Source organism: Fusarium poae (assembly GCF_019609905.1).
Source record: "Fusarium poae strain DAOMC 252244 chromosome Unknown contig_3, whole genome shotgun sequence".
NCBI lineage: Eukaryota > Fungi > Ascomycota > Sordariomycetes > Hypocreales > Nectriaceae > Fusarium > Fusarium poae.
The window spans coordinates 803438-830559 of record NW_025408661.1 but is presented as its reverse complement, the minus strand read 5'-3'; the positions used below and the strand labels follow the sequence as shown (position 1 = coordinate 830559).

At 47.5% G+C, this 27122-nt stretch overlaps 10 protein-coding genes across 10 annotated transcripts; 7 read left to right on the top strand and 3 right to left on the bottom strand.

The window, feature by feature from the left end:
- Positions 1 to 1361: 1361 nt before the first annotated feature.
- Positions 1362 to 1874, top strand: FPOAC1_013863 (uncharacterized protein; the record flags this gene model as incomplete). The annotated part of the gene is made up of 1 exon (XM_044858203.1): positions 1362 to 1874. One exon carries the CDS (start codon positions 1362 to 1364, stop codon positions 1872 to 1874), a length of 513 nt encoding a protein of 170 aa, XP_044701027.1.
- A 1409-nt stretch (positions 1875 to 3283) lies between these two features.
- FPOAC1_013862 (uncharacterized protein) lies at positions 3284 to 5008 on the top strand (the record flags this gene model as incomplete). The annotated part of the gene is made up of 4 exons (XM_044858202.1): positions 3284 to 3348; positions 3688 to 3898; positions 3972 to 4463; positions 4523 to 5008. 4 exons carry the CDS (start codon positions 3284 to 3286, stop codon positions 5006 to 5008), a joined length of 1254 nt encoding a protein of 417 aa, XP_044701026.1.
- A 625-nt stretch (positions 5009 to 5633) lies between these two features.
- On the bottom strand, positions 5634 to 8635 carry FPOAC1_013861 (uncharacterized protein; the record flags this gene model as incomplete). The annotated part of the gene is made up of 5 exons (XM_044858201.1): positions 5634 to 5820; positions 6108 to 6123; positions 6918 to 7384; positions 7493 to 8263; positions 8379 to 8635. 5 exons carry the CDS (start codon positions 8633 to 8635, stop codon positions 5634 to 5636), a joined length of 1698 nt encoding a protein of 565 aa, XP_044701025.1.
- Positions 8636 to 9415: 780 nt separating this feature from the next.
- On the top strand, positions 9416 to 10147 carry FPOAC1_013860 (uncharacterized protein; the record flags this gene model as incomplete). Its single annotated transcript, XM_044858200.1, has 1 exon — positions 9416 to 10147. The coding sequence occupies one exon, from the start codon at positions 9416 to 9418 to the stop codon at positions 10145 to 10147; it is 732 nt and encodes a 243-aa protein (XP_044701024.1).
- A 440-nt stretch (positions 10148 to 10587) lies between these two features.
- Positions 10588 to 10807, top strand: FPOAC1_013859 (uncharacterized protein; the record flags this gene model as incomplete). The annotated part of the gene is made up of 2 exons (XM_044858199.1): positions 10588 to 10659; positions 10718 to 10807. Coding segments are annotated over 2 exons (162 nt in total), but the record flags the coding sequence as incomplete, so codon positions are not given.
- Positions 10808 to 10881: 74 nt separating this feature from the next.
- Positions 10882 to 11775, top strand: FPOAC1_013858 (uncharacterized protein; the record flags this gene model as incomplete). Its single annotated transcript, XM_044858198.1, has 1 exon — positions 10882 to 11775. One exon carries the CDS (start codon positions 10882 to 10884, stop codon positions 11773 to 11775), a length of 894 nt encoding a protein of 297 aa, XP_044701022.1.
- Positions 11776 to 12960: 1185 nt separating this feature from the next.
- On the bottom strand, positions 12961 to 13751 carry FPOAC1_013857 (uncharacterized protein; the record flags this gene model as incomplete). The annotated part of the gene is made up of 2 exons (XM_044858197.1): positions 12961 to 13435; positions 13498 to 13751. 2 exons carry the CDS (start codon positions 13749 to 13751, stop codon positions 12961 to 12963), a joined length of 729 nt encoding a protein of 242 aa, XP_044701021.1.
- Positions 13752 to 16329: 2578 nt separating this feature from the next.
- Positions 16330 to 17637, bottom strand: FPOAC1_013856 (uncharacterized protein; the record flags this gene model as incomplete). The annotated part of the gene is made up of 1 exon (XM_044858196.1): positions 16330 to 17637. One exon carries the CDS (start codon positions 17635 to 17637, stop codon positions 16330 to 16332), a length of 1308 nt encoding a protein of 435 aa, XP_044701020.1.
- Positions 17638 to 22824: 5187 nt separating this feature from the next.
- FPOAC1_013855 (uncharacterized protein) lies at positions 22825 to 23565 on the top strand (the record flags this gene model as incomplete). Its single annotated transcript, XM_044858195.1, has 2 exons — positions 22825 to 22930; positions 22982 to 23565. The coding sequence occupies 2 exons, from the start codon at positions 22825 to 22827 to the stop codon at positions 23563 to 23565; spliced, it is 690 nt and encodes a 229-aa protein (XP_044701019.1).
- A 1863-nt stretch (positions 23566 to 25428) lies between these two features.
- Positions 25429 to 26132, top strand: FPOAC1_013854 (uncharacterized protein; the record flags this gene model as incomplete). The annotated part of the gene is made up of 3 exons (XM_044858194.1): positions 25429 to 25555; positions 25617 to 25676; positions 25891 to 26132. The coding sequence occupies 3 exons, from the start codon at positions 25429 to 25431 to the stop codon at positions 26130 to 26132; spliced, it is 429 nt and encodes a 142-aa protein (XP_044701018.1).
- Between the last annotated feature and the right edge of the window lie 990 nt (positions 26133 to 27122).

Genomic DNA, 27122 nt, shown 5'->3' with positions numbered 1-27122 from the left:
AAAGATAACTTTTGGCCCCGTGAGTTCAAAGTTGTGAAGTGCTTAGAAAGATATGTTGATGTATGGAAAATGTCCATTTCTTATGTGTTCAGGGTTCAGCATTTTGAAACATATCAAGAACAAGACATCTATAATTTATGACTTGGACGTGATGAAACCATTATGACGCGTCATGTACTATATCTCGTTACTCTCTTATAACGCGAGGTAACGAACCATGATTGGAATCCGGACGAAGGATGTGACGGAGATGAAGGTGAGTTTAGCGACTGTGACGATGAAGATGACGGCGATCGCGAAACTGACAAGAAACATATCAACGGGTATGACTGAGTCGAGACTGAGGTTCATTCCAACGGAAACGATGCACACTACGATACGGATGATGGGTAGATTTGAGTTATTTATAAATTTGACGTTCTCTCTCCCGTCTAGCCTTTGGTTGCACGTATCTGAGGCCATTTCTTAATTATCGATGATATTTTGGATGTACCAAGAACCTACTGGAGATATGTCTGTATCTACATACGCTACGGCAATAGCTGTAGGAGCATTTTCAAGCCGCATTAGCAGATCCCGTCGTCTGTCCTGTTTTAAAGGATGAATTTAGCTAGGGGGGGGGGGGGGGGGGGGCAAATAAGCCACATAGACACTAACACATTGAACCAATAATCAAAACACACATCTCTGCATGGCCAGAGTACGTTATTGTGTAAGTAAGCAGAAAATGTTGAAACGCTAGGAGCCAAAACATCAAAGCTATTAAATGTAATTCCAGAATTGATTGATTTTATTGCTCTCTAGTAGGTCTTTCATCATAGTGTCTTGTCTCTAAACTTTCAAATGGATAGTTCTAAATACTTAGAGACGAAAACAGCAATGCACGTACTTGCAGGACATGAGTCTCGTGACGATCAAAAGAAGCACCATCCGACGACAGTCAGGATTCTGGACGTTATAGTAGTTACAGTAAACTCCCAACAAGTAATATAGAAGGGATGCTTCCAAAACTGACGAAAATCAACATGAAATCATGAAATTCTTAACAATGACTTCACGGCACTCTCGTCTCCAGATCTTTTTCTTGAATGTTTGTTGGATAGCGGGATTGGCCTTGGTGGGGAAAGAATATGACGGATCAATATTCGGGGCGCTCCTTGCTTGATCGAATCATGCTAACCCGAAACAGACTAATAGCTAGCAAAACGTTAAAACAACGCGACATCCGGCCTGTTTCCTTTGTCTATCCTTCCAAATGCGACGCCGAATGCTCTGGCACAACTAGCCTTTGCCATTCCAAAAGTATCTCGATCTTTACTATTACCATATAAGTATTTGTATTTCTTCGTCCGGTTGTCGCGATGAGTGACCGGAAACGACCGTGTCCCAAAGAGCAGGATATAGATGCAGATTGTCCTTTCACTATCGTCTACAAGGCCAACCCTCCACGCGCTGAAGAGAAACGAGAAAAGGAAAAAAATGGAAAAACGTGCACGCGCCGGGATCGACATGATTCCAAGCACTTTCAACTCCAAACGTTTGACTTCCCACGTACGAGTGCCTTCAAGGCCATGGATGTTTACTACGTCGTACAGCCGAGCAATCGGTGGCTTGGCATGACACGGTATAAAAACTTTCGAAATGGATTTACATGTACCACCGGGGATTTTGTCGTCGTTGCCAATGAACAGAGCATCAAGCGGCAATGTACCGAGAACCACGTACAGGACGGAAACTCCAAGCTGCACGATGATCATTGGATAGCGCAGGTCCTTGAGATCAGAGCTTTGGATACATTTAACATTTACGCGCGTGTATCTTGGATGTACAGGCCACACGATATCCCCCCGGCACTTTACGAGGCAGGACGATAATAGAAGGTCGCCAGCCGTACCACGGACCACGCGAATTAATTATGTCCAACCATATGGATATCATTGATGTAATGAGCATCAAGGAAACAACGGACGTCAGACGATGGATTGGGTCGGATGATGAAGAGATCAAGGATGCATTTTATTACCGTCAAGCGTATAACTGCCGCAGCCGCGTCCTTTCTCCGGTCCCTAGGACATGAAAGCGCCAGACTCCTGCGAACATCGACCGGATGCTGATAGGGTGCACAAGCTCGAAGTACGGGAAGTGGATGCATTATGAATGCCTTTTGAGGGTGTTTTTCAGCAAGCTCTTCAGCGTCTGGAAACAGAAACTTCGCACGAAAATGAAGGATCATCTGCCAACGAGAAAGAACGCAAAGGACCCGCGTGCTCCGTCCTGCCTCTCGAAAAGATACGGGTTCAGTCAACAGCCGAAGACCCTGATGGAGAGAGTCAGACACCCGTCAACTCGTCTCATCTATGTTTTCCTCTCAAGTTCTCGCTGTCGTTCGACCGCTCTACATAACATCGTCTTTTGTACGACTGAATAGCGAGTAATCGCCGTATCCACTATCCATACCCGATATCCCACAGCCCAGCCCTCCATCCTCATGATCCACCGCATCTCCACCAGCTCTCGATCTCTTTCTCGGACTTTCACTTCTGGACCTCGAAGCATTCCAAATACCATGGCGTCTTTCCGCGCTGGCATATGTAGTAAAGAGAATTGACGACAGCCACAAGCTGATGACCGATTATATGGGCAAGCCAGTGCACCCCCGGAGAGCATAGGGTTGATTGATTGTTACTCTTGGTATCGTAAGACTGTTCCTCTGTGTTCTGGTGACTGTCGCGTCATTAGGTTGATATGAAAACTGGGCTACAATCCGGCTATTGCGCTTTGGCGGGACGTACCCTCTAACGCTTTCCCGCCCTGGGATCTTTGCGTCGAGATAAGCAGGCAAAATATCTGTGGGTGGATCGCTGCGGGATGTTGATGTCCACAGCTTGATCTAGTAAGACGATGGCGGGCCAAAAGAGCGATAGAGCGAGGCATATGCCCGCTGGTAGAAGCCTGCTACCCTCCCATCTATAGGAGACACGTTTTAACAGTGTCTGAGCCAAGGGAAGTGCAGGAGTAACCCAGGGAAGGATGACTATAGCCACGACGAGAGTGATCCTATTCTGTTCCATAATTGCTCAACTTCAGTCTTACGAAAAGGAGGCTAGATGTCGAGGTAGAGGCAGGCGAAGGCAGAATCATCGTGCGAGCCGTGGGTATCTGCGAAAACGTTGAGCGGAAGGAGTTAATATACTTCACCAGGCTTCAGGTAGCGCACAGTTCAAGTTTGGAGGCTTTTGGATGTTGGTCCTAGCCGGGTAATGTGGGTCGCAACCTACACTCGATGGCTGAGCTCAACATCATCACCAAGGCATACCGCAAGCTAGATCAGACCACAGCTGAGCCACTGTAATTACGGGGCCTGGAAAAGAAGGCTTCTGTAACTTCACCGTTTGAGGTCAGCTATATAAGTATAAGTATGCGCTCGTCTGTCCATCTACGCACACACAACATTCGCAAAGCGCAAGTCTTCTTCTTGTTTCCTCGGACTGTTAACACCATCTTTAACATTTACCACATACATATTCCACTGTCATTCCAACCCTTCCAATTTCCATTCACTAATCACTCAAGAGCCAAAATGACTCGTGAACAGGAACCCAAGAAGCTGATGATCGTTCGCAACGATGGCCCAGATGCCGACAACATAGCAGCATTTATGCTCATGTTCTAATGGGCAAACAAAAGGTCTGATGTTGAACTGGTGATCATCTTTGAGCCTCGTGCCGTTGACTTTAGTCTGAAAAGTCTGAAACCTGACGCCCAAGAACATTTGGACAGCTTGCTCAGGAAGCACTTTTCTGGTGCTGGAAGTCCCCTTAAGATCCGTCTAAATGGCCTTTTGACAGAGCAGGCTATCAGCAAGGTTGAGAAAATTAGCGACGAAGACCGGGCTTTGGTGAGTCTCCCAAACTTTGTGTATTTTCGATTCGGATTGAGCCAGTTTGCTAAAACGGAAAACCTACAACCAGCTCCATATGGCAATCAAAGACTCCAACGGCTCCGTAGAGGACTCGAAGCTACATGCTTCGCTCGTGGCCAGAGACCTTGCAATGTGCCTCTGCGAACGACCAGGAACATCCGGGCGTCACTCCAAGTTCACTGTCCTGGTGGATAATGAGGGGCTGCCCAAGGCGAGTCCCGTAAATCTCAAGTGTCATGCCCAAGAACAGCTGTTCAGCCGCACTCCTGAAGAGATTAGGGAGTTCTATCGTTCCATGGAGTCGCCTATGCCCCAACGGCGGGAGAAGATCAGACAGTGGTACGAAAAGTGTATCAGCGAAGCCGATGAGAAACGGTACGACATGGACTTCTCGGTCGACTCTCTTGATTTGGAAAAGTTGAAAGGGCGAATTATGGCTGCAGGTGACGTCACGTTCATAGAGGGCGCATCGTTCAAGCTTCTTCGTCGTCTCGTTGATGACTCGGCCGTAGCAGCAAAGATGGAATGCCTCGTTCAAGCAGTAAGAATACGAAAACCCTGACTGCCCGTCTCCACTTTCTGACCTCCCATCTTCCACAGGGAACTTTAAACCTTGCCGGCAACATCTTCAACGATCAGTTCAACATCGCCCTCGATCCAGAGTCTGCAGAATATGTACTACGCAGAGCTCATGTGTTTCGCGATTTTATTGCTGTACCGTCCCACACGTCTCAGGCGATCACCTTCTCTGTTGGCAGACTGGAAGAGCATGGCTTCTCTGGTCTTGCAAGATGGATCTTATCCTTCACTCTTCGCAATGATCCCGCTAAAGTGTCAGAAGGAGTCGTCACTTTAAAGAGTCAGCACGGCCACGAAAGGGTCAAGTTGCCTGACCTTGCGATGATTCTACTCGGACTAGGCTCTGGGACGTATCCAAGTCAAGTGGCGCGGGTAGTGTTACCCAACACGCAAAGCGGGCCATTGCTCTTCAAGATTTCAGATACGGGAATCTGCATACTCGAACCAAAGACTGGCCACAAGTACGAGCCGGTGGACCTGGCGGAATTTCTTATCCAGGTACAATAAGGAAAGTCTCAATTCAGGTTGGATACTTGAGGCTGTTGATTACTGAACGATTTGGGCCTGAACCAGCCTGAGAGGTAACTAGCTCCCGTTTTAGCTACTGCTAGGATGATGTAGCGCAGGTCTATCAGTTGTGTATGTATATAACAGACTGTAATCCGGAATGGTTATCCTGGCCACAAACTCGAATCGCGTTCTGTTCTCACCCATGTGCTCATTTGGCTCATAAACGTTGGTATTTGGAAAAGTGGAAAGGAGGCTGCTCTAATGGTGGTTGGTAGACTAGGTGTGGCGCGAGGTGTTGTTAGAACAACAGCTTACATCCATCTATACTCTTTAAAAATCATATTGTGGGCTTCAAGCTATGCTGTATAGTGAGGGTATATGTCTGTCGTGCCACTGTACATGAGCATTGAATGATGGATTGGCTTAGTCCGTGATCAGGGTGAACAGGGAGAACCAGGTACGGCTTTCTTCTAGAGAAGTACTGTAATGTGATGGCCACTGTCCACAGACAATGCCCGGTCAGACACTAGCTTCCAAGGCTTGCTTTGAGCCCAACAGCCCTGGTCTGTCCAAAATATGTCTGCACAAGAGAAGCACCCGAACTGGACGAGAAAATAAAATACTAGCAGCCAAGGGGATGGCCTAAAACGGGTGATTTACTCGAGGCCCTGAGCTGCGACGCTATAAGAGCTCCACCATTGTCCTGGAATAGTTGCAGTTCAAGAACAGAGCTCATAAGCTGTTTGACAAACTTTTCCATGTCGTTAGGAATACGACCATGCCTTATTCCACGCTGGCCATCGTACTGTCTGGACTGTGATATTCTGGCACGGTCGCAATGGAAGCTACACGACTCTTACGTTCAACGTGGAAATCCATTAGGAAAAGAACAGATTGTATGTTCCGACGAGTCGTTGCGTTGCCCTAGATGTGCCTTATCGCCAAAGCTCTATCCTGATAGTCCAGGTCTAGCGGACCATCATGGGCCAGTGCATTGTCCTGTCGTACAAACCTTATCAAGCAGCAAACATAAACCCGACAGATACTTATCGATGGACGATTTATGTAATTACGCATTCAACGCTGGATCGCTTACTGGGATGACCAGGCAGCTGAATGATGATTCTGTGATTGGATCTGACGTCGCAATTGTGCCTGGATATGGAGCTTTAGGTATCAAATCTGACGGTCAGATGGATGGGGATGCATGCCGTTCAACAGAGTACCGAGTAAGGTCCAAAAGCATCTGAGCAATCAAATATATCTGAGTTTTAAGAGGCCAGTTCGATGCTTCGCCATTGGCTCCCTCACAGGTATAGACTATTGAATTGCATTCCAGCCTCACTGTAGTATAGGTACTATTTTAAATTACATAAGTTTGACAACTACAAGACCCTGATGGTGCCTCGTGCCTCGCAACCTAGAGACGGCAAAGCCACCTCCATGTGAATCTCGTCCTTGCTAGGTCTTTTCGCCTTATAGGGGTACTGTCATTGATAGATAGGTAAACTTGGAGCACGTGTCCGACCCTGATCGGCTGTATCTAGCTTTTCCTACCGAAAAGAACAACCACAATCCGTCGTAAATATGCGCAGCATATAGCCAAAAAGACCTTTTATTCTCTATAACCTACGTATCTCGACCGGAACAAAGCCATCAAAACTATGCAGGCCGAAAGGTAGTTCCTGGTGAATGGGCTGTAGCTTCCTCGCCCCCTCCGAATCTATAAGTGTGAAATCATAATTTTGCAACAGTATCACGACCGACGCAAAGATGACCTGTTTAGCCAACGCTTCTCCCGGACAGCGGAATGATCCTCCACCGAAAGGGAAAAAGTGACCGCGTGAGCCAGCAACAGAGGCTTTGGAACGTGCATGTTCTAAACCCACCTGCGTTTGTGGCCTACCTGGAGAATCCCGTATAGGCTGGACGTGCTTCTTCTTCATCGGTCCGCTGAGACTGGTGCTGCCTGGACAATCGAGAAACCGCTCAGCCCAGAAGGTTTCCAGAGGGTGCGAAGGCTGGTCAGTAGACAGGGGCTGGCCGGTGTTCCAAAAGGATTCATCCAGTCCCGCAAGCCGGCCAGTACACATGATGGGCTCGCCAGCCTTGACGTTCCAGCCTCCAGCGAGATTCAACCCTTCGTCGATGGATGTTCGACCAACAGTACTCGTGACACGTAGCCTGAGTGTTTCGTAGTAGATGGAGTTGAGGAGTGGGTCTTTCATCAACATCTTGATATCTGGTCGCTCTCCGGCCCCTGTGGACTGGAACGCCGGACCGATCTGGTACCAAACCCGTCGGAGCACATCTTCATCGAGTAGGATGTGTATGATCATCCACACAGCAGCGGGGACGGTGGTTGCCATTGTGCTATACTGGGTAAGCCAAAGCCGCTTAGCAGTTTGCCAATCTCGCGTCTGTCACGATTGAAGCGCAGACTTGGAGTGAGGCCGAAAAAGGGGGTAATCACAAACGTACATAAAAAAGTATCCCAGCATCACCACGGTCACTCCGTTGTCGGAGAGCCCGAGGGCCTCGTGTCGCTGAACCATCTTACGGACGTACTGGGTACCCCAGATAGGTTCGTACTCGACATCGCGAAGCTCGTGATTGTTCCAGTCAAAATTTGCAGCATACCAGGTGCGCCAACGGCTGAAGCTTTTCAGCATTTCGTCACGGGTCTGGAAAGAAGATGGCATCATCCATCGGGGCAGACCTTTGGCAATGTTGGGGAATGCTTTATAGAAGGCCCAGAAGTCCCGAAGGAAATTTGGACAAGTTTTAAGCCGGTGCTCTCCGTACAGAGCCTCTATATTTGCCGTAAGTATCGGATTTGGCAAGAAAGTGAAGAGATCAGGAACGACGCCCCAGTTCTGCCCGATCTCTGTCGTTGCGGAAATCTCAGATGCCAAATTTTTCTTGAATCTCTCCACAACAGGGACCAAGTTCCGCCCTTCAAGATGATCAGCGCAGTCTTGCCTCTGATGCTTCATGAAGCACCGGAAGGCATCCGCGTCAGTTGTGTAGACTCCTATGTTGGACTCGTAAGCAGATATATGGCCATGGCTGAAAGCTTTGACATCGTGGCCTGACAGCCCGAAGAAGATGGACAGGGCATCAAGCAAACTAGGCGTCGGTACCAGACTGCTACTTCTTCTGAACAATCCTTCGATCTGCTTGCCAGGCATGGCCAAGTATATCTCCCGACCTATCGACGGAATGTAAGCCGGAGCCCCCTGCAGCTGTTGACTGGAGGCCAGGTTAGTCATCGATGTGAGGATGGAACGATTGTCAAGCCTGTCAAGTAAAGGTGGGAGTAGTGACAAAGACCCGTAAAGGTCTGCGGAAGGAGCTTTCAACATACGTAAGGCGTCTCAAGAAATTCTCTGGTTGCGGTGTAAGCGACAGCAGGTACCCCATGGCTTGAACACCCCATGAGGACGCAGGAGCAGATTTCTCTGCGCCATCATTATCAGAAGGTTGTTTGAACCGAAATAGTCCCAATGCTATGACACTTGAAGCAACAGGGAGAACAGAGATAAAAATTAAAAGGAGTTGGATCGTCGCGGGATCTGGACTTGGAAGCGAAAACTTCAACAGCGAGCTCAAGTACTCCTTCATGGCTGTGTTGCAAGAGTAGTCGCCGCACCAACGGTCATCCCGGTGCGCGACAAGGTCGGGCTAAAGAGAAGCAGTTCGAAGCCTCAGGATACGTCCAAGTGGTGGAATAAACGCTACGGTGGTTTTACGGCCGGATACTCTCAGTCCATGCGTACGAGGTGTGCAGATATGGTGTCCCAAGGGACTGTTGCCAATTTGTCGGATCGGTCGCGGTCGAATAAGCTACTTTTAGGTTTCATGATAGGATGAACAAGGCATCTGATTTAATAGTTTCAAACTATTTTAAACTAGTTATATGTACCGGATTAGATTAGGAAGGAAAGCATTACCCGACGTGGGAGGGAATGGCCGCACCAGCAGCCAAATGCGGCCATTTCAGCGATTCATGTTAGCCAACCAATTGCATCGCAAAATCAACCGTAGTCCATGCCGTTGCTGTTGCTGTTTCCCTATGTCCTAAGCATTGGTGGAACTGCAGGAAGAAATGAAATTAGGCCAATGGGGGGCGGCAAAGGGAAAAGTCAAACGCCACATCGCTGCAAAGCGTCAAACTATCGAAGGAAACCTTGCTATGGGAAAGAAAGATAGTACTCGTTGGCTAGCCGGGAGGGGGTGCCAACTAAGCAAGCTTAGTTGGCCACAAAAGTATGAGACAAGGCGAAAAGTGTGAGACAACCCCGCACAGGCTGCTGTCGCAAAATCATGACTTTTGCCCGCCAAAACCAATGATTTCTAGGACATCAATCAGTAAAAAAGTCATATATCACGTCCATCAAAATTATGCCCTCACAATCAAATCTGAGAGCTGCTCAGGCCGTTGTTCTTTCACGCCAGCGACTTCGCCGCGGTCTCAATCGTGATGCTGCCGGCCGCCGAAAGAAGCCACTGACTCTTCGTGCTGCTGAAGCTCGATATGCCGGCTCTGCTCGTGCATCTATCGGCCGCATCGTCAAGAGACTTGAGGCTGCGAATACCGTAGATTATGAGGATGTTGTCGATCCTAAGATGGGGCGCCCGCGGCAACTCACGGATGAGGAAGAAGAAGCTATCGTGTGTTATATCATCTGGATGGAAAAGTCAGGCCTGCCTGCCTCCAAGTGGGAAATAGAAGATGCAGCACTTACTCTGCGGCGCCGCCGTGATCCTGATGCGAGACCTGTGAGCAAGATGTGGTACTCTCGCTTCCGCGATGATCATCCTGAGCTTGCGAAATCGATATTGAAGTCGAGAGAAGCTTCGCGTGCCGAATATGAGGAAGGCGGCGTTGATGATACGAAGGAGTGGTTCCAACGCCTCAGCGATGTGATGACGAAGTACAATATCGGTGCATCAGAGACCTGGAATGCAGATGAAGCAGGAGTTAGAGTCGGAATGCTACGAGATAAGATGGAATGCCTCGTTGTACGCACCAAGAAGAAGTCAGCAACAGAGGTATTTTCTCCGCAAGATCGCGAGACTTGCACAGTCATCGGCTCAGGCAACGCAGCCGGCGCAACAACGCCCCCTGGCTGATCTTCAAGTCGTTGCCAACGCTTGAGTGGGCGTTCATTGAAGGCGATCCTGATATGCGCTTCGCTCAGTCAGACTCGGCATTCTCAAGTGCGGCGATAACGCTCGAGTGGGCGAAGCACTTCAACCGATGCTCGTGGGAGAAATCTGCTACTGTACAGAAACGTCAGCTTGATTTTTGAAGAGTGGTTTGGGTGTAATGAGCACCTTCAGGATACAAATAACCGCTTGGTTACTCACGATATGCCTCCCGCGGCGAGGCCTGATGATGAGGCTGTATGGCGGCTGCTCGTTATCGACGGCTTCACAGGCCACGGCTCATTCGAATTACGAGAATATATGATAAAGTTCAATATTCTCGTAGCATTTCTTCCGCCTCATTCAACGCATATACTCCAGCCAATGGATGTAGGCGTATTTCAATTCTGAAGGAAGCGCATCAGAAGAAGCTTCGTGAGGCGTTGCGGAAGGGAAATCTTACCTTTGGCCGGCGTGCCTTTGCAGGAGCTTTTCAGGTATGTGCCTTCTTAATCAGCCTTCACCGAAAAAGGCCCCTTTTCTCACCAAAATCAGGAGATCTTTAATGAAGGCTTCACTGCCGCTCACATCATCTCGGGCTTCCAAAAACGGGCATCTACCCTCCCACAGACCGACCTGCCATAGAATATCTTCTCAGGAAGCAGCTCAAGAAGAAGAAGACCTTCACGCCTGCTCATTTCTCACTTCTTCCCTCAGATATGCGATTTCACGCCGCTTCCAGCACCGCCGAGACCATCGGCGAGCGATATCACGATATCCTCAGTTCTCCTACGCTCGCAGGGCTCCGGCACATTCGCAACATCGTTCATGAAGCTGTGGTGCTTGAGGATGTTATCAAAAAGTACGTGGATGATCGAAGAACTCGCATCGAAAAGCGGTATCACGAGAGAAAGCGAGGCCGCCGCGCAAAGACTGTCTCTGACCTTATTCCTACAGTATCGCTGCAAGATCTGCGAGATCAACAAGAGGAGGCTATCGCCGACGATAAGAAGAAGCAACATAAGCAGGGTATACGATTCACACGATCTGTCATCATCAAGGAGATGAACCGCCTCAAGGATGAGTGGCGAGAGAATAAAGAAGTTATCGTCAACGGCATACCAAAGAGGCTGCAGTTCAAGCAGTGGTTGGAGCACACAGGGAAGCAATATGACTATTTATCTATGGATACACAGCGTTCACAAATGACTCAAGCACTGAAAGAAGAGACTGACGGCTATATGATAGATACACAACTCCCTGATGATGTGCGTGAAGCTATCCGCAAGGCACAGTATGCCGCGAAGCCCCTCAGCGCCGTTGATCTCACCGGCCTCCCTCACAGTGATGATACGGTCACTTTCAACCTCACACAAGCACACGAGCACGAGGAAATGGATGAAGAAGACGAGATTCTTCCTGTAATTGAAGTCGCCGGCGGCAGCGAAGTCGAGATGCCCTCATCGCCGCCCTGTGCACCTGACTCTGAGTCATCACTACCTACACTTCCCTCAACTCCTTGTCCCTATCAACACCACACGCAGCTTCATGAGTCACTTCGTGATATCATCAGGGGAATAAGAACGGCACAAGAAGATAGCCTTATTGGCTAAGAAAACAGATATACGGCACATTTTGGCAGGGAAGCTGTTTCCCTTGCCAGAGCATCACCAGAGCCGTCGCAGTCATTTCTCCCACTCTGAAATAGCCAATAAATCAATAGAAGCTTCAAACTACGCCTTTTCATCAGTTTGAGCCTATTTTGACAAGATTTGAGTGTCATTTGATTGAAAAAAATGGTATTTTGGTGCAAATCACGCCAAGTGGGCATCTTCCGGGATGTCTCACACTTTTCGCCTTGTCTCATACTTTTGTGGCCAACTAAGCTTGCTTAGTTGGCACCCCCTCCCGGCTAGCCAACGAGTATATCGTTCGCAAATCGTAATTTTCCGTAGCCCAGTTCACTTCTACATCATCCATTGTTGTGCAGAGGGAATCATTCTCGAAATTCTAGATCAACCATCATCCACGTCACAGGTAAACATCCCCGGGATTCCCTTACATTTACGCCTCCTCACCGTTTCCAGTCAGCCTCGCGTATGTCCGTTCACCATGACCGAACTGTTGATGGAGTCACCTTTACCTCTTTTCCTTGCTTCAAGCACAGCATATGCGTTTATAACATCCCACCAGTTCCAATGTCAATTGTGGCCTTTGCTCATCGCCTCGTGGGCCTTAGCAATATTCGTACATGTTGTGCTTTGGTTGGGTTGGATTTATCCTCGCTATGTGCCTGAGCATTGCCATCTTCCAGTCATGGACGGAAAAGAAGTCACTCCACATTCCCAGATCATCACCGAAAAAGGATAAACTTCTACAGTTTTGAAGCCATTTAAAGAATACTTGCGAAATAGTGCACAGCATAGGAAATCTTTTTATCCTGCAGTTTCAAAGTTAGAGATATTTTTATATGAATTTTGAATTTGTTATATCAACCTATACAGTCCAGTGCCAAAAACCGCTTTTTGCTAAAGGGGTCTTGAAGGTACGGACTATAGTGTTACATCCTCAAGACAGGAAGACATCAGTGCCTCCCAACAACTAAGGAAGAGGTCCAGGTTTAAGTTCTTATAAAGTCAATTTCCAGCAAATAAAATAGATCGACGTCGAAAGACAGGCAAGTGCAGGACGGACGTCGACGTATTGCGCCGTTGTTCCTTTCGAAGTCCTACAAAGTCAGGGTTGATATTATTGCGCCATAAGACATCGAGTATGCTGAAGATCGTTCCACGTCTAACTCAAAAAAAGCCAAGTTCCGTTGCTAATATTCTATCCTTCTTCGAACCGAGTACATCATCGGCTGTCTCCAAGCCCGTAGGACTCCTATTGCGCACTTCATGTATAGCATAGACAGCATTTCCCTGCTCAAGAGTCTTTCTCTCCTTATCTTTCCCATCCACTTCGAGTCGTGAAGGCGATGAACTATCATTAACCACGCTCTTTCTGCAGTCATCCTTATGTCCGCTTTGAGAGTTCGAACTAGAGGGGAGCTTGACGTCTTCTTGCTTGGAGTATGTCGAATCGAGCCTACGTCTTTTTAAATCTCCGGTTTGTTCGCCTTCTTCCACGGTCGACCTCTTTTTCGTACCATCAGGAGTAGCGTTAGAAGCGAGTCTTTGAAGACAAACATCGGTCTCTTCGCGGTGTCCGGATGTGACCAAAGGGGCTTCTAGGACAAGTTCCTGTTTATTCGGGGATAGCGATAAGTGAGAACTGAGTTTGACTGGTCAGCATTCATCTCAACTAAGTCTTAACTGTGGTAGCCTAGCTCTTACCTGTTGAATCCCAAACGTTTCCAGTCGCAGGGCGTTATGTCCTTATGATCCAGGGGACTCATAAGAGATCCTTCCCCGACGTCTGCATCAAGAACAAATTCCTGGATTGGATCATCCTGGTGAATCCATTGGTAAGTGGTTGACTTATACTCCACTACTGTCATGGATAGAACATGAAGCCAACCAGGAGCGATGCATGTTGGTGTAGTAATTTGACCTGGAAGATCCTCACCGAAAGAGCTGATCGAATCCATATAATAAAGTTGCTGGTTGGATTCTGGTCCCCAAAATTCGAAGGTAGTAGGTAAGCATTTTGTAATGTTGTTCATAGAATGAAAGATAGGATCTGATTGCTCGGAATATTGAGACGCCAGGATAAAGCCAGATACATATGTTGATTGCCACCCTGGTTGGAAGTTGGAAGTCAAGGATATATATATATATATGCATAACTACCCTGCTCTCCTGACTTATGTGCAAATAAGCAAATCTCTCAACTAGGCTAGATCTGGAAAGGGGTCAAGTGGGGCTGGCGTGCTTAAGGAGCGACTGACACAATCCTGTTGAACATGTGCTGGGGTGTCACGTGCAAGCAGGGATACTTTAAGATTACGCACCGAAACGGTAGAACCTTGAAGGGGAGAGTTGAACAGAACACAACATGAATATACCAATCTGGATCAATGGACCGAATACACGTAATGTCTGACAAATCCCGCCTCGTTCAAGGTTGGCACAGACCGAGTGCGCCCAACTTCACATTGTACGAATGTAAATCACTCACACCATTGATAGACACATCAGGCAAGACCACATAACAAGGATTAAATGGTCAGCAGTTAACGGGGCTCGTACTGGCAAAAAGTTATTTCTTCCTGGATGCCCCAACACGCTGATCTAGAATGTCAGCGCCGAGCACCGTATTATTAGATTTACTTGTTTTTGATAGCCCAGTATCCCCTAATGATGAAGATGTGTGATTGAGCTCCAGTAACCAGCAACTAGATCAGCAGTTCCCGGCCAAAATACTATGAAGATTTTGAAGTTGTCCTTTTGCATGCTATATCCGACGTCAAATCAATGGCCGGAACAAGACTCGTCGTGGATCTGATGTCATCGTACCTGGCAGCGACTACTGTATAGGTATATGGTTTGTTGTTTATTCACAGACATGTCCATGCGAAAATTGACATGCTAGTATACCAAGATCCGGTCAAGTCATAACCTATCTGAGTTCTGCCTCGTGCGGAGTCCTTGTCGTTGCCAGAAGCGGTGACCATCCCAGGAAAAAGACCAAGTTGGGACGATCTTACGTTTACCTCAAGTCACACTGAGCAGACCTGACTGGCAGGTTATGCCTGACCATCATCTTTATTAGGGATAGGCTTATTTAGGTAGGTAGGAATTGTTTCAGGCGGTAAAAATAACGTGACTCAAGTGGCTGCGCTCAGCCTGACTAGTGGGTATATCAACCACCATTAGCACATAGTATGTACCAAGGGGTAATGCAATGGAAACTGTAAGCTGGCCCAAGCCCTAGTTACTAATGTAGCATTATGCACAAGCAATCTTGACAATATCAATAGCTCCCGTGAGGGGTGAGTGTAATGATACAACGGAGGTTTGGCCGCGGTATGTAAAAGGGAGCGGAGGGTCGACCTTGATTAAAATCAGAAACCGCTTTCCATATATTGATAATACAGTCTTTCACAGACCTTCTACAACTATTCTTTTCGTCATTTAAGCTTGCGCCACCAGACATTCGAACGACTCGTGCCATGATGAGTTACCCGCAGTCCTCCAGCCTTCCATTCACTCCGGACATGGAACCTCCATGCCCATGCCAAAGGGATCCGTCGTCCAATATCGATTTGAGAAGTGCAGCGGCGAGCTCCAGCGCTCCTTCTCAATGTATTGATAATGCTTATCAATAGCGATTCTCATTCCAAACCCATGGAGTCACTCAAGACTCTTGCCAGTCCCGGCAGCTTGATACACTCTTAAGATTATACTCGGAATTGAAGATGGAAGTCACAAAGCTAAAGGACGACAACCGCAAGCTCAACCGACGGGTCCGACTTTGCGAGAAGTACAAATATTTTCAAAGCAATCGTAATCGGCCGTGCTTGCACACGAGGAGACTGTCATTGGCTATCAAAAAGAGGAGGAGGAGACGTCCAAAGACGGATGGATCACCTCACTTGTCTTCACAAGTTATTACCTGCACACCTACCATCGAGCATGTTGTGCATGAAAGCGGAATTTACCAGACGGACTCTGAGGATGAGGTCAACTAGGGTTCTTTTGTCATTTCATCGTCAGTCCAATATTATTTGCATCGGAAAACGTCATGAAAAGAAGCATGATCATTTTCGAACAACAAAACCGCGAATTAATTGAAATAAGATGGCTTCTTCCTTTACGAAACGCTCGATTCTGGTCGATCATCTGGTTTACATTTGATACAAGGGGCTACTACTGCATCGGGTATCATTCGTATTGACTTATGCATATTTAAGTGTAGTTAGAGGACAAGATAGCTGTCAAGGAAGATAGAGTAAAACTGCGGGCGCACTCCTCGTCCATCATGAGGTTTTACCACGTTAAACTGTAATCGGTTTAATTCAGCATGCCATCCTTACAAATCCCATGGAGATCCTAACCTATAGGTACATATTGCAAGGTCCTCTAACAGAAAGCAGGATTCTGTACCTTGACTGCTGTTCTTATGACATGATGATCGAGCTTGACCTATTTAGTACGCCACAGGGAACATTGTAGGAACCACTGGAAAGACCTCAAGCTCAATGGCCAAAGACAGGCTTAGTTCTTCTATCCTGGTATGCTTCCGTCTTCTTTGAACTTGGAAAGGTCCAGCTGCTCCACGCCATGCCGATCCAAAGGAAAGCCTTGTTGTTTCAATTCCTGAATCAGCCATAGCATATAGCCAGGGACGTGATCAAGAAAGTACCTTACTGCCCAGCGTCCTGCCAAGGCTGGGCAGTGCAAAGAATGACTGTGTACAAAGTCGAAACAGTGCAGCAGTCCAGGATGGCGACGGAGGCAAAGCCGGATGTTCTCCTCGAAGACTGAAGAACGTAGGACCTTGTTTAAGCGAAGATATACTCCTGTCTGGATCGTCGCACCCCAGCTGTGGAACAGGCCGGCGAGGCGTGTATCTGTGTAATCGATTGACAACACCATCTGAAGGAGAGCGTCTAGGAAATCGCTAAAATCCCTGGCAGGGAGTGATACGGTATTGCCATTCATTTGTCCATCTCGGTAAAGCAATTTCAGAAGTCGCTCCAGCGCAACGACTTGCCGGTTAGTCTGTACTGAAGACACCCGCTCTGTGGCAATCGAAAATGCAAGCTCCAGCATCCCGCCGAGCTCTAATGATTTCAACAAATGCGATGAGGCTGAGTCCAGCATCCAGAGGATAGAAAGGAAGGCGTTGTCACTGCAAAACCTCCGCATCGCAGGTAGTGCATGGGCGCCAAGTTCCAGTAAAGCTGCCATCACCGGCCCTTTCCTGTGACAGACAGCTAACGCCAGTGGAGTACATCCGTATCCAATTTCAGAATTGACATCTAATGCATTCCGCTCCACCATGACTCTTAACAGGTATGTCATGCCTTCTCGTATAGCGGCTTGGAATGCTTCCAAGTCGGGAGGACGCAAGCCTCTCGAAGCACCTCGCCGGACTATGAGCACGGCTGTCAGTTCCTGGTGATTGAGGATGGCTTCCATAAGCGGTGTTCTCCTGGAGAGGTCTATACCCTCTTTGTCGTCGATATCAAGACCATGGTTGATAAGATAGGCGACAATATCGTCCAGCCCTCTCCGTGCTGCTAGATGAAGTGGCGAATAGAGAGTTGCGTCGATGCGGTGAAAGGATAGTGGATGCCATTTTTGAGCATCTTGACATTTTGTAAAGGCAGCTCCACCCTCCTTCGCCGCCTCAAGGATCCTCAGCGCATCGCGCCGGTCTCGGCAGTAGACGATAGAGTAAAAGACGGATGAGGATCTGTGGTTGATCACGTCGTTTCTGTAAAGTATGGGTTTGCAAATGTTGTAGAGCACGCGACACGACCGGGCTAGTGAGGCCTGGGCACCGAGAGAGCATAACTCGGTGATCATGCAAATAAGCTCCGACGGTAATAAGGAAATCATGTCAGATCAGCTACCCCGCGCCTCCTCGTAGCTGACCTACCGAAGATCTGTTTTTTTCTTCTTCTTTCTTCTTTTCTTGTTCGGAAATTCTAGAAGCTGCACGTAACTGCTGCGAACTTTGGGAATGGAGACAGCCAACGCATGAAGATATCCATGTCACACCCGAGAACAAAGAGAGTGCGATGTAGACAAAGGTTTCAATTACCAAACATTTATTCAAAATAGACACGTACGATTATGGTTGTACGATCAATCCCAGTATAGACCAGAAAACCCCAAACAGGACGTTAATCTTCAAGATTCGCTCGCTACATAGCATGTTTGTCGTCAGAATGTTGATATTCTCGTAACTTTCGAATTGAGCGTCTAAATGCCTTTTCTATCCTTTTGTTCGAATGACATTTAAAATACGTGAACGCAGCGAGGCCTTGGCCAAAATAAGTCTCGGTTGAGTGATTGATAATCTCAGGTTGTTCAAGTTTTAAAACGTTCTTGTTATGCTAACCAAGCCCTAGCATCAGGAGTGTAGTAAAAAGACTTGGTGCAATAATGCCTAGTATTCTTCCATGTTGTGGCTACCCCAGACCACCACACCCCCATATTATTGAAAAATGGGGCACGATTCTTGACAAGATATTTCACCTACTCCTCACCCGGCCACACGTAGTTGAGGCTTTTCTATTCATGGTCGTGTAGGGCTATCCGTTTTTTCAAACTAGCTTGATATGTCTTATATAGAATCGAAGCATCTTGTGAAGCCATTAGACCGTAATCACCGGATGCCACGATGGTTTGCCTTGACTGACCTGCTGTGGACACTTTGCGTAAGCTTCCTCTCTGGAATGTTCAGACACATCCCCATTCGGCCATCTTAGAAAAACGTAATACGTGCTCGTCGACACATCAAATTCCATGTGATCCACATCAGCACGATCCCACTCCACGCTGGGCAATGAATCTGCTCGAGCTGAATGGCTTTTAGTGTTAGCGGTGCCGAGACTGGTGGAAGGGCTCCGCTGCGATCGAGTTCTCATGGTGACAGAAAAGCACCCAGATTGAAGTGAATTTCCAAAACAGCTTTTCAAACACGAAATGATACAGAGTGGTGCGAGTTCAGCGTCAGTAACTTGTTATTGTAGTTTTATTGAGAGTGCCCCAAAATGGACTAAACGTGGCGCATGCCCCGCGTACTGCCGACGATGGGATGATCCCTGCCCTTCGTACTCACTAACAGCATTTAGATGGGTATCAGTGATCCCAAGTGGATTTGAACTCCATGCATGACCGGAAGAAATGATGCGGATAGTTCGAGCTGGCTCTTATGAAAAGGGAGTAGTTGTAAGTCGATTATACTACGGATCTTTGAAGCCCGGACGCCGAAATAACTGGACTCTGTTATGTCTGATACCTGGCGGGGTCGATTTCGACTCTGGCTGTGTACATGGCATGCGCCACGCTTAGTCCGTTTTGGGGTACTTCCATTAAAACTAGAAACTACTGACGCTGGACCCGCACCACCCTGTAGATCCTTGGGTCTTGTTAGTTACTAGTAATAGCTTGCTAGGATGCCATCACTTCTATTGTGTTACCTGGTTATCGTAATCGGCCTTACCTGCTTCTTGGTTTGATCGAACCGAAGTCATCGTAATAACCTTGTCTCTTTTGTGCAAGTTTTTCAATGACTGGAAGGTGGGGATCCAATATGACACCCCAAACGGTAGTTTTAGGCTTGAAACACTGCGTCCGAACTTTGATTTTCTATAGTTGTAATGCGGGTGGTGTGCCCTGTCGCCGGTAATCCATCTTAAACTCTGCAATCTCACAAAGGCACCTGAGAAACGGGACACTGTACGGTACTTTAACCTCAGGAAGGTGCCAAATCGTATCCCAAAAAACTATGACAGCCAGAAAGAGGCTCCTCTGTAACAGACGTGTTTTCCCCCTTAGACAGACTGTGTCATACAATTCCTTATTCGACAAGTGTCGATTTACCGTACTTTCCTTATCTTTCCCGCTCCGTATTCTTTCCCCCACCGCCACCTTTTCTACATGTCCCCTGGTAAGCTGTCCAAGACGTCTAACTCAAAAGGAATAATCACGCAAAATACAGGCAACAGTCTTGAGTGCGTCGGAAACGCCTTCCAGGAAATTTGTTTCCTGGGCACACGTATCTTCGACTCTTGTTACCATTCGAGTTGCTGGCCAACGTTGCTCGTACAAAGTGATTGGTAGTGCCGTGGTGACTTGTAAGAGTACAAAGGTCGATGAGACGATTTTAAGATTCATACTTAGAAATTGATTAATGGCGGACACGAAGTCGGCGACTAAAAGGTGACTACAAAATTATTTTTTCAGAAAGAATCACCATCAAGGTATTTCTAGGAAAGGACGCAGCACGGGAGCCGCCGTTTATGTATTCTCGCCATTATCATTTCATCAAGAACGAGGTCTGAAGCTGGATGGCGCGATGCCGAGAGGGAGTGAAATTTAAAGGCGGCTGAAATGGCCCTACAACCCTTGACTTCCTTGTCAGTGGGTACTACTTTACGGTTGAAGGTCTGCTTCAGGCCCTTGTGCCTGTCAAGCATCGGCAGACATCCGTTCCAGAACTGGGCCTTTGTCGTCTGGTCCACCCTTGTTTTCCCTGCACCTACGTCTCGGTTTAGTCCAAAAAAGAGGAATATCCTCATTCTGCCCACTTCCTATTCAATTGCAGTGTCTACTTCTTTTACTGTTTTGACTACACCCTCAGCTCTGCAACAGGTATCCACGCAAATCTCTCAATTCGTCCAGTGCCAAATCAGTGTACAGACCGCTTAGCATCGTGTGCGCATATCTCCAATCCTGGTGTGTCATGACCATAGCTAAAGGGGACGGCCAGGAGAATAATGGCATGTGAGTGGCAATAACACAACACCCACCTCTCCCACAGCCTGCGGTTGGGGCCGTGAGATACATATTGACTTCAATAAGATACTTGGTAGATTCCATCCAGGATCACTACTTCGATGATGAAAAGGTAGGAAGGATGATTCTATTCGATCGGCTACCCCTTTCCCCAACTTTCGCGCTTACCGTGCCACTAAAAACTTCTTCTCAATGGACTTGTCCACTTCCCCCCTCTCATACATTTAGAAGACAATGAACGTCAGAGAAATACCTGTACTCAAAACATTCACATCTCCAACGACCTCTGCACACATGATACTAATGGGCCAAAGGGATGCACATACTTCCATATCAAATGGCAGGGACACGAGAGCAGAAAGGAATGGACATGGGAACCCCAGGAGAATCTTGAGTCAGTTACCTGGTTCTCATGCCGTTTACCCACTGGGCTGACTATTGGGGACAGAATCGGAGGCGACGCGTTGGTGGAGAATTATTTTGCAAGCCTCGCCAAGAGGCGGAAAAGAGCTAGAAAGTCTGCGAACAAGCGACCAAGTCCGACAGGCACTAATCCCAGCATCAAACCAGGCAAGAGGAGCGAGAGTTATCGCCTTGCCCGCCCAAGCCGCACACCGAAGTCGACGTGGGAGCCTCCTCGGGGCACGTGGGAGAACGAAAGTTTTCACATCGATGGCTGTCAGGGAGACAACATAGAAGACTTGATGATTTACGTTACCTGGCCCGGAGGCCACAAAACCAAGCAGAAGATGGACTTTTTATGCAAGAAATGCCCTCAAAAGGTATCAGCGTCTTTATTTCGTTACAACGACCAAGTGTGCCTTGTGAGGCTGATCATTTCTTTTTGTCTTTAGATGCTCCGCTATCTGGAGCAGTACGTGTCAATGTCGTAACAACAAGTTTTGGAGGCGACAACACGATTTTGATCTGGTTCATAGCGACTCGACAAAGCCGAGAACACGGCAGCCTATTACGAACATGGTAGACACGGTTACAGTACTGTGAGGAGAGATTCAAGGCTTGAATTCGCCATAGGTACAGTAAAAGGAGTGACCACAAGTGGCTGCGGTTTTGAGGAAAGTCAGACAAACGGGCTACACTACAGTACATAGGAGTAATATAGTCTGAAATTACCACGGAGGCACTCGACGCACCCTTTTCTATTTCTATTGTGGCCCGGACACCTTAGTTTCACGTCTTGGTGGGAGTCTGATTGATTGAATATGGTGCAAGGGCTATGATAGTAGCGTATCTCGCACCCCTTATCCTTCCTGTACCCGTTTCCGTCTGAGCCAAAAACGGATTTTCAGAGAGCGATCAAATCGAGGCGTCAAGGAGTTCAAAGGACTGATCATTGGGAGTTTGCAATAACGTTGCAGGTATAACTATAAGTATGCTTGGAACGCCCGGAAAGACTGCGACCTTGTCTTGTTCTTTCCACCCGCCGGATGTGAAAATGACGTCACCGCTTCCGCAACCATTTCAACTCCAAGGCCTTGAATCGGAGAGCGAGAAATGGACAATTGATCATGGGCAGGACCTGCCTGACTATTACACTCCACCGAGCCATGAGCGTCCCTTTACTCCCCTGTCCTGAAACTGATCCCATTCCGGACATTCAGCAGCTTGAATCCACTTCTAGTGGATACGAGCCCGCATTGGACGTCTCTCCCACATACGACTCATTCGACTCAAATTTTGACATGCAGGAAAAAATGAAAGAATTGTGCAGGGAGCTAGAAGTTCTGAAGAGTACGGTTGATTGGATGCATGGCGTGCAAGACACACAGAATAGGGCCATAAGCAGGCTCTTGCTACTGCAGAGACGAGAAATCAGCGTTACGGCGCCGTATGAGCACAGAGTTTGAAAATGGCCACCAATGGCCCTGTCATGGATAGTAGATCATAACAATCGAGCACCTTGCCTGGCCAGAAAAAGTTGCAGTATATTCTTTCAGCCAAGAAAGGTCTCCTCGACGTGAGAGCGACTTCATTCTTAGACTTTGTAGTAGTATATCTTTGGCGTATTTGAAACGTAAAGCAAACCGCTATGTTCGGACTCCAGTCCATGAAGTCCCTTTTGCATCCATCTGAGGTGAAATTACTTGCGATATGCGATTTGAAGAATTGAAAACCACGACACTTTCCATCAGATGCGCTTTGAATACACTAGACAGTGAAAAGGGATACAAAGCGATCAGAATCACCCCATCGCACATCTCCAAGATCTAGTCAACAGCATCGAATATGCAGCAACTCGGTTCATACCAAGCAGTCGATGGTGTCGCCAGAGATACAAGCAAGGACAGGTTGCTTTTACGAAGATGCAGGGACAAGCTTACAGCACATATTGGTGAGTATATGACCCACGATAACCGAACTCGTGTCCCCTAACAAAGAGTAGAGAGGAGGACCGGTATCAAATTAGAACCTGGCGATGTACGCTTGGTGATGAAGCAGAGCGATGCCTACACTTGGACCTATACGAAAGAAGTAGCACATCTGTTTTCCAGGGAACTTGAAGACCACGAACCTGAAGCATACCAGAAGCTTTGCAGAGAAGTCGGGAGAAGCTTTCACGCCATCACATTCAGCAAAGGTGATTTCGCTGGTGGCCACCTGCGTTCGGGAAGCCCACCGCCATACGGCATACCAACATTCGATGCGGATGTAACGGAACGGGGCGGAACGAGTGAAGACGTAGCTTTACTAGGACATCAAGTTTCTATGATGGAGACGAGTGCAGCCTACGACGCAACCACTCGAATGCAGCTGCAGGAAAACATCTGGACTCTGGAACAAGAAAACGAACGTCTCATGCAAGAAACCCAAAAGCAGCGAGAGGACGCCACATATCACAGAGATTTCTTCTACAAGCTATTGGAAGCTATAGATCAGCTGAACGCGACGGTCTCCGACATTCGCCAGGACTACATTAGAACAGTCAATATCAGCATGTTTCCGAAAGATCAAGCTCAACTGTTCTAGCGAAGGGAAACTGCAGACTCAAGATGGCTTGTATGTGCATACTCATGGGGGATAGCGAGGATGAAATGGGGCATCGATTTTCACCCTACCCTATGGCAGTGATAGAAAAGGTTTATCTTCAATACAGTAGTTATGGATAATTGTGCTTCCTTTACCTTGGCAGGCTGCTACCGGTAAGTCTGGTGAAGCCAGCTGACAGCTCATTGTTAAGATATCGTGTCCTATTGGAATTTTCAATACAATATTCGCCACGGACAGCGACATTTAGTTCAATTTCCTTTTTAGGCTCGCATCCCCAAACCAAGAGAACACAAAAGCGAAGAGTGATCGTTTTCGACCCTAGCGCCGGGTTTGAAGAGAATTAGAGAAGGGAGATCATTAGTTTGCGATCAAAGGAAAACCGGAAGACTTTCCTCGGATCTTTAAGAAGGAACTATCGGCGTTTCGACGACCGACTTCGGTAAAAGCTTACTATCGCCACTGCGGTGAATGAGAACGGAAAGAAACATATGCGTAGAAGAAAAGGTTTCGCATATAGGTTCCCTGAACCTGTGCAAAGGTTCGGTTTACACGCATCGCCTACATTTCACACGTCTACAGTAGTGGCATTCGAAAAACATGCCTTGCTCTGGACCTTCACAATCAGGACAGATCCATTCTATCAGACAGCTGTTGGCCCTGAGGAACCATGAGTGATGGCTTCCCGCACCTGAACTGCAGTCCTCTTCAGTGTTCAGTCCTGCGATCAAACCGGTGGGCAGCTTTCTTGACGAAGGTAGATATGGAATATAAGGGTCCCTATCGGCTTGATTATCCACGCTTCGGCAATATTGCGAGCAGTCGCGCAGTTTGAATGAGATTGTATTCATGATTGGAAAATCAAACACATGTGCACGTCTGCCAGGCAAAGAACTTTCAACCAATTCTCAGGAACCACAGATGGCGACAATTCTTTATTTGTATCTACACGACGCGACACAGTGAGCCCTAGACGGCCGCATGCTACAGCATACAGTTTGAGTTTGCTAAGGCACAAAACGTCACACGCCAGTCTTTTCGAAGTCAACATCACACAATGAATGCTGAAAGACAGACACGTCGGGCGATAGCCAGTCAGGGACGTGTCCTGTTTTGTACGAAACAGTTCATCCTGGACATGCTTCATTTTTGTCTCCAAACACCGCTAAATATTGACAGGCTGACGCTAGTCTGCATCCCAATCAATAATGGATGAAGCATCCACTAGCCTCAGGTCAACGATAGTGACTTGAAACGCCTGACTCGAATACAGTGATGAACAAAATCAACAGCGGGTACTCTGTGGCTAATGTGGCTGAGTTCGGTATGTATAGGTTATGCCGACATTGCACTGGCTTGCCCCGTCTCCTTGCAACGACAGCCATTACCCTGAACAAGAATGACCACTTGTGGCCTTTAACACCGTCAGCCTGACCATCGTGCAGGCTCAAAAAGGTCTAGTGAGCCTAAAATTGCGTCTTAAAAATGACTTGGCGCCATCATTTAGGCTGCCGAAGCCGTTGCAAGTAGACTTGACATCAATTATCGCATCTCAATTCAATATTGTCTAGTATCGAACTGGTTCTACCCATGTTGGATGGCGCTTCCGTTCAACTATCCACCGGGCGGTAGTTTAGCGTATCATCTAAGAGTCTCATAAACTTCGTAAGATTTGCTAGCTTCCTAGAAAGCCGGTAAAGATTGTTATATCATAACAAGATCAAGTCGCTCAAGTCTCATTGGCAAACCCTGCATGAACCATACCAGCGAGGAATCTGTTGAGGCGGATTCGGAGTCTTCCATCAGTTTTCAAATCATCGGGTGGCTCTTATAACCTGATAATCGATGTTTCAAACCAAGGCAATCCTCGATCACGAGGTCTGGCAAAGCCACCATGATCTTGTTCCCCCGGCGAAGGAAGAGGAGGTGGCGCTGCATTATGAGAGAGCCAAGCTGATGTGCCAGCATAGCGGTGCGTATATGATATTTTGATATTTTCGAGAGTGAAATCGACCAAGTCTAATTCGCGTTAGGCCTGAGTTTGCATGACATCGAAGCCCTTACTGAGAAGTTTTGGGATTTTCATTTCGACAGTAAGATTCCTTCGACCTGCACACCCCAAACAAAGCAGCATCAAAGGCAATGCCCCCCCGACACCGTACTGTGGCATACCACGGGTTGCAATAGTTTTTGCTCGCTTGATAGTTCACGGAAAGAGCCAAGGGGTAAAGCCATTCGTTGTCTTTCTTAGCGATGCGGGTGCGATGCGTCCTGGGGTTTCGTCGCGAATATTACTTTCAAGACCAGGTACCAAACCGCTGGATCATGCAATCACTACGTTTCATCATGTTCAGCTACCACCAAGTGCTCTTCTCGGTTCTACTTCCAAACCAAAGCATGAGCGTGCCGAGTTTCTGCGTCAGATTTGGCGGGTTGCTGTTGGAACGTTGTCGCTCTCGATCATGGGCATATCTGCCATGCGTGTGGGAACGCGCATCGCTGCTCTCTACAGCGAACGAAGGACTATCCTGTCACCAGATGGACATTAAACTATGCCAATCATCAATTTCAGCATACATGCGTATTGTAGTGTTGTTATATGAGTACAACCGTTGTATAGTTGTACAACACTACTTTTGTTGAAGCTGTACAACACAACCGGACTTCCCAAACAACTGTTGTGCAACAATAAAGCGCTTCATATAATTGGTCAAGTTGGTAGTGTTAGCTAATCAGATATTGGTTTTATCGTAGGTATACACCAGAAACGTGACGTGTCACGATGGCCTTGTTACGCCGTGAAGCTACCTATCCGCCACCGGCTGAGTAGTAAGCGACCTCACTGATGGCTACGGCCCGTGGCACGTTTATGGATCTTAGGCGCCCACCGTTAGCAGACAGACATATAAGTTTATGTTCTCTTTACTCCTCGGATAAGCTCTTTCACGGCCAAGGATAACTGTCGTGAATAGTTTCACGGACAGCACGAACGCCACATCACAACTAGCGCAAGGCAGCATACGGCTGCCTAAAGACCATCAATGCTGCTTATGACGAAACATAGCTACAGGAAGCCAGCTCCCAGTCCCTCATTAGATAGAAGTTAAGAGGTTTCTTCGATTCGATGTTTTCCACATGCGAGTGATGACTTTTCAATCAATGCTATGGCCGAGCTGCCCTGTCTTTATTGTTTTTGATTCTATGAATCTCACTGCAAATCCTAGACGCTTTAGGCACCATTAGTGTGCCATATGCTTAAGCACTTATTCCGAGAATCTCGACTATGGATAGCTCATCGCCTATTAATTCAACATCTGCTCAATTAACAGCCATCGAGCGGCTGGGCTGGGACTTCTACAGCTTCTTTCGTGTGGAGTTTCTTGAGAAGAACAAGACTCAAATTGGAAGGGTTCGGAAGTCTTACAAGATGACTAAAATGTTATAGACGAAGATATAGAGCCATGGCATCTTAATTCTACCCGTTTTGTCGTTGCACGTGACCTTATTGTTGTACAACTGTTGTAAAGTTGTACAACACT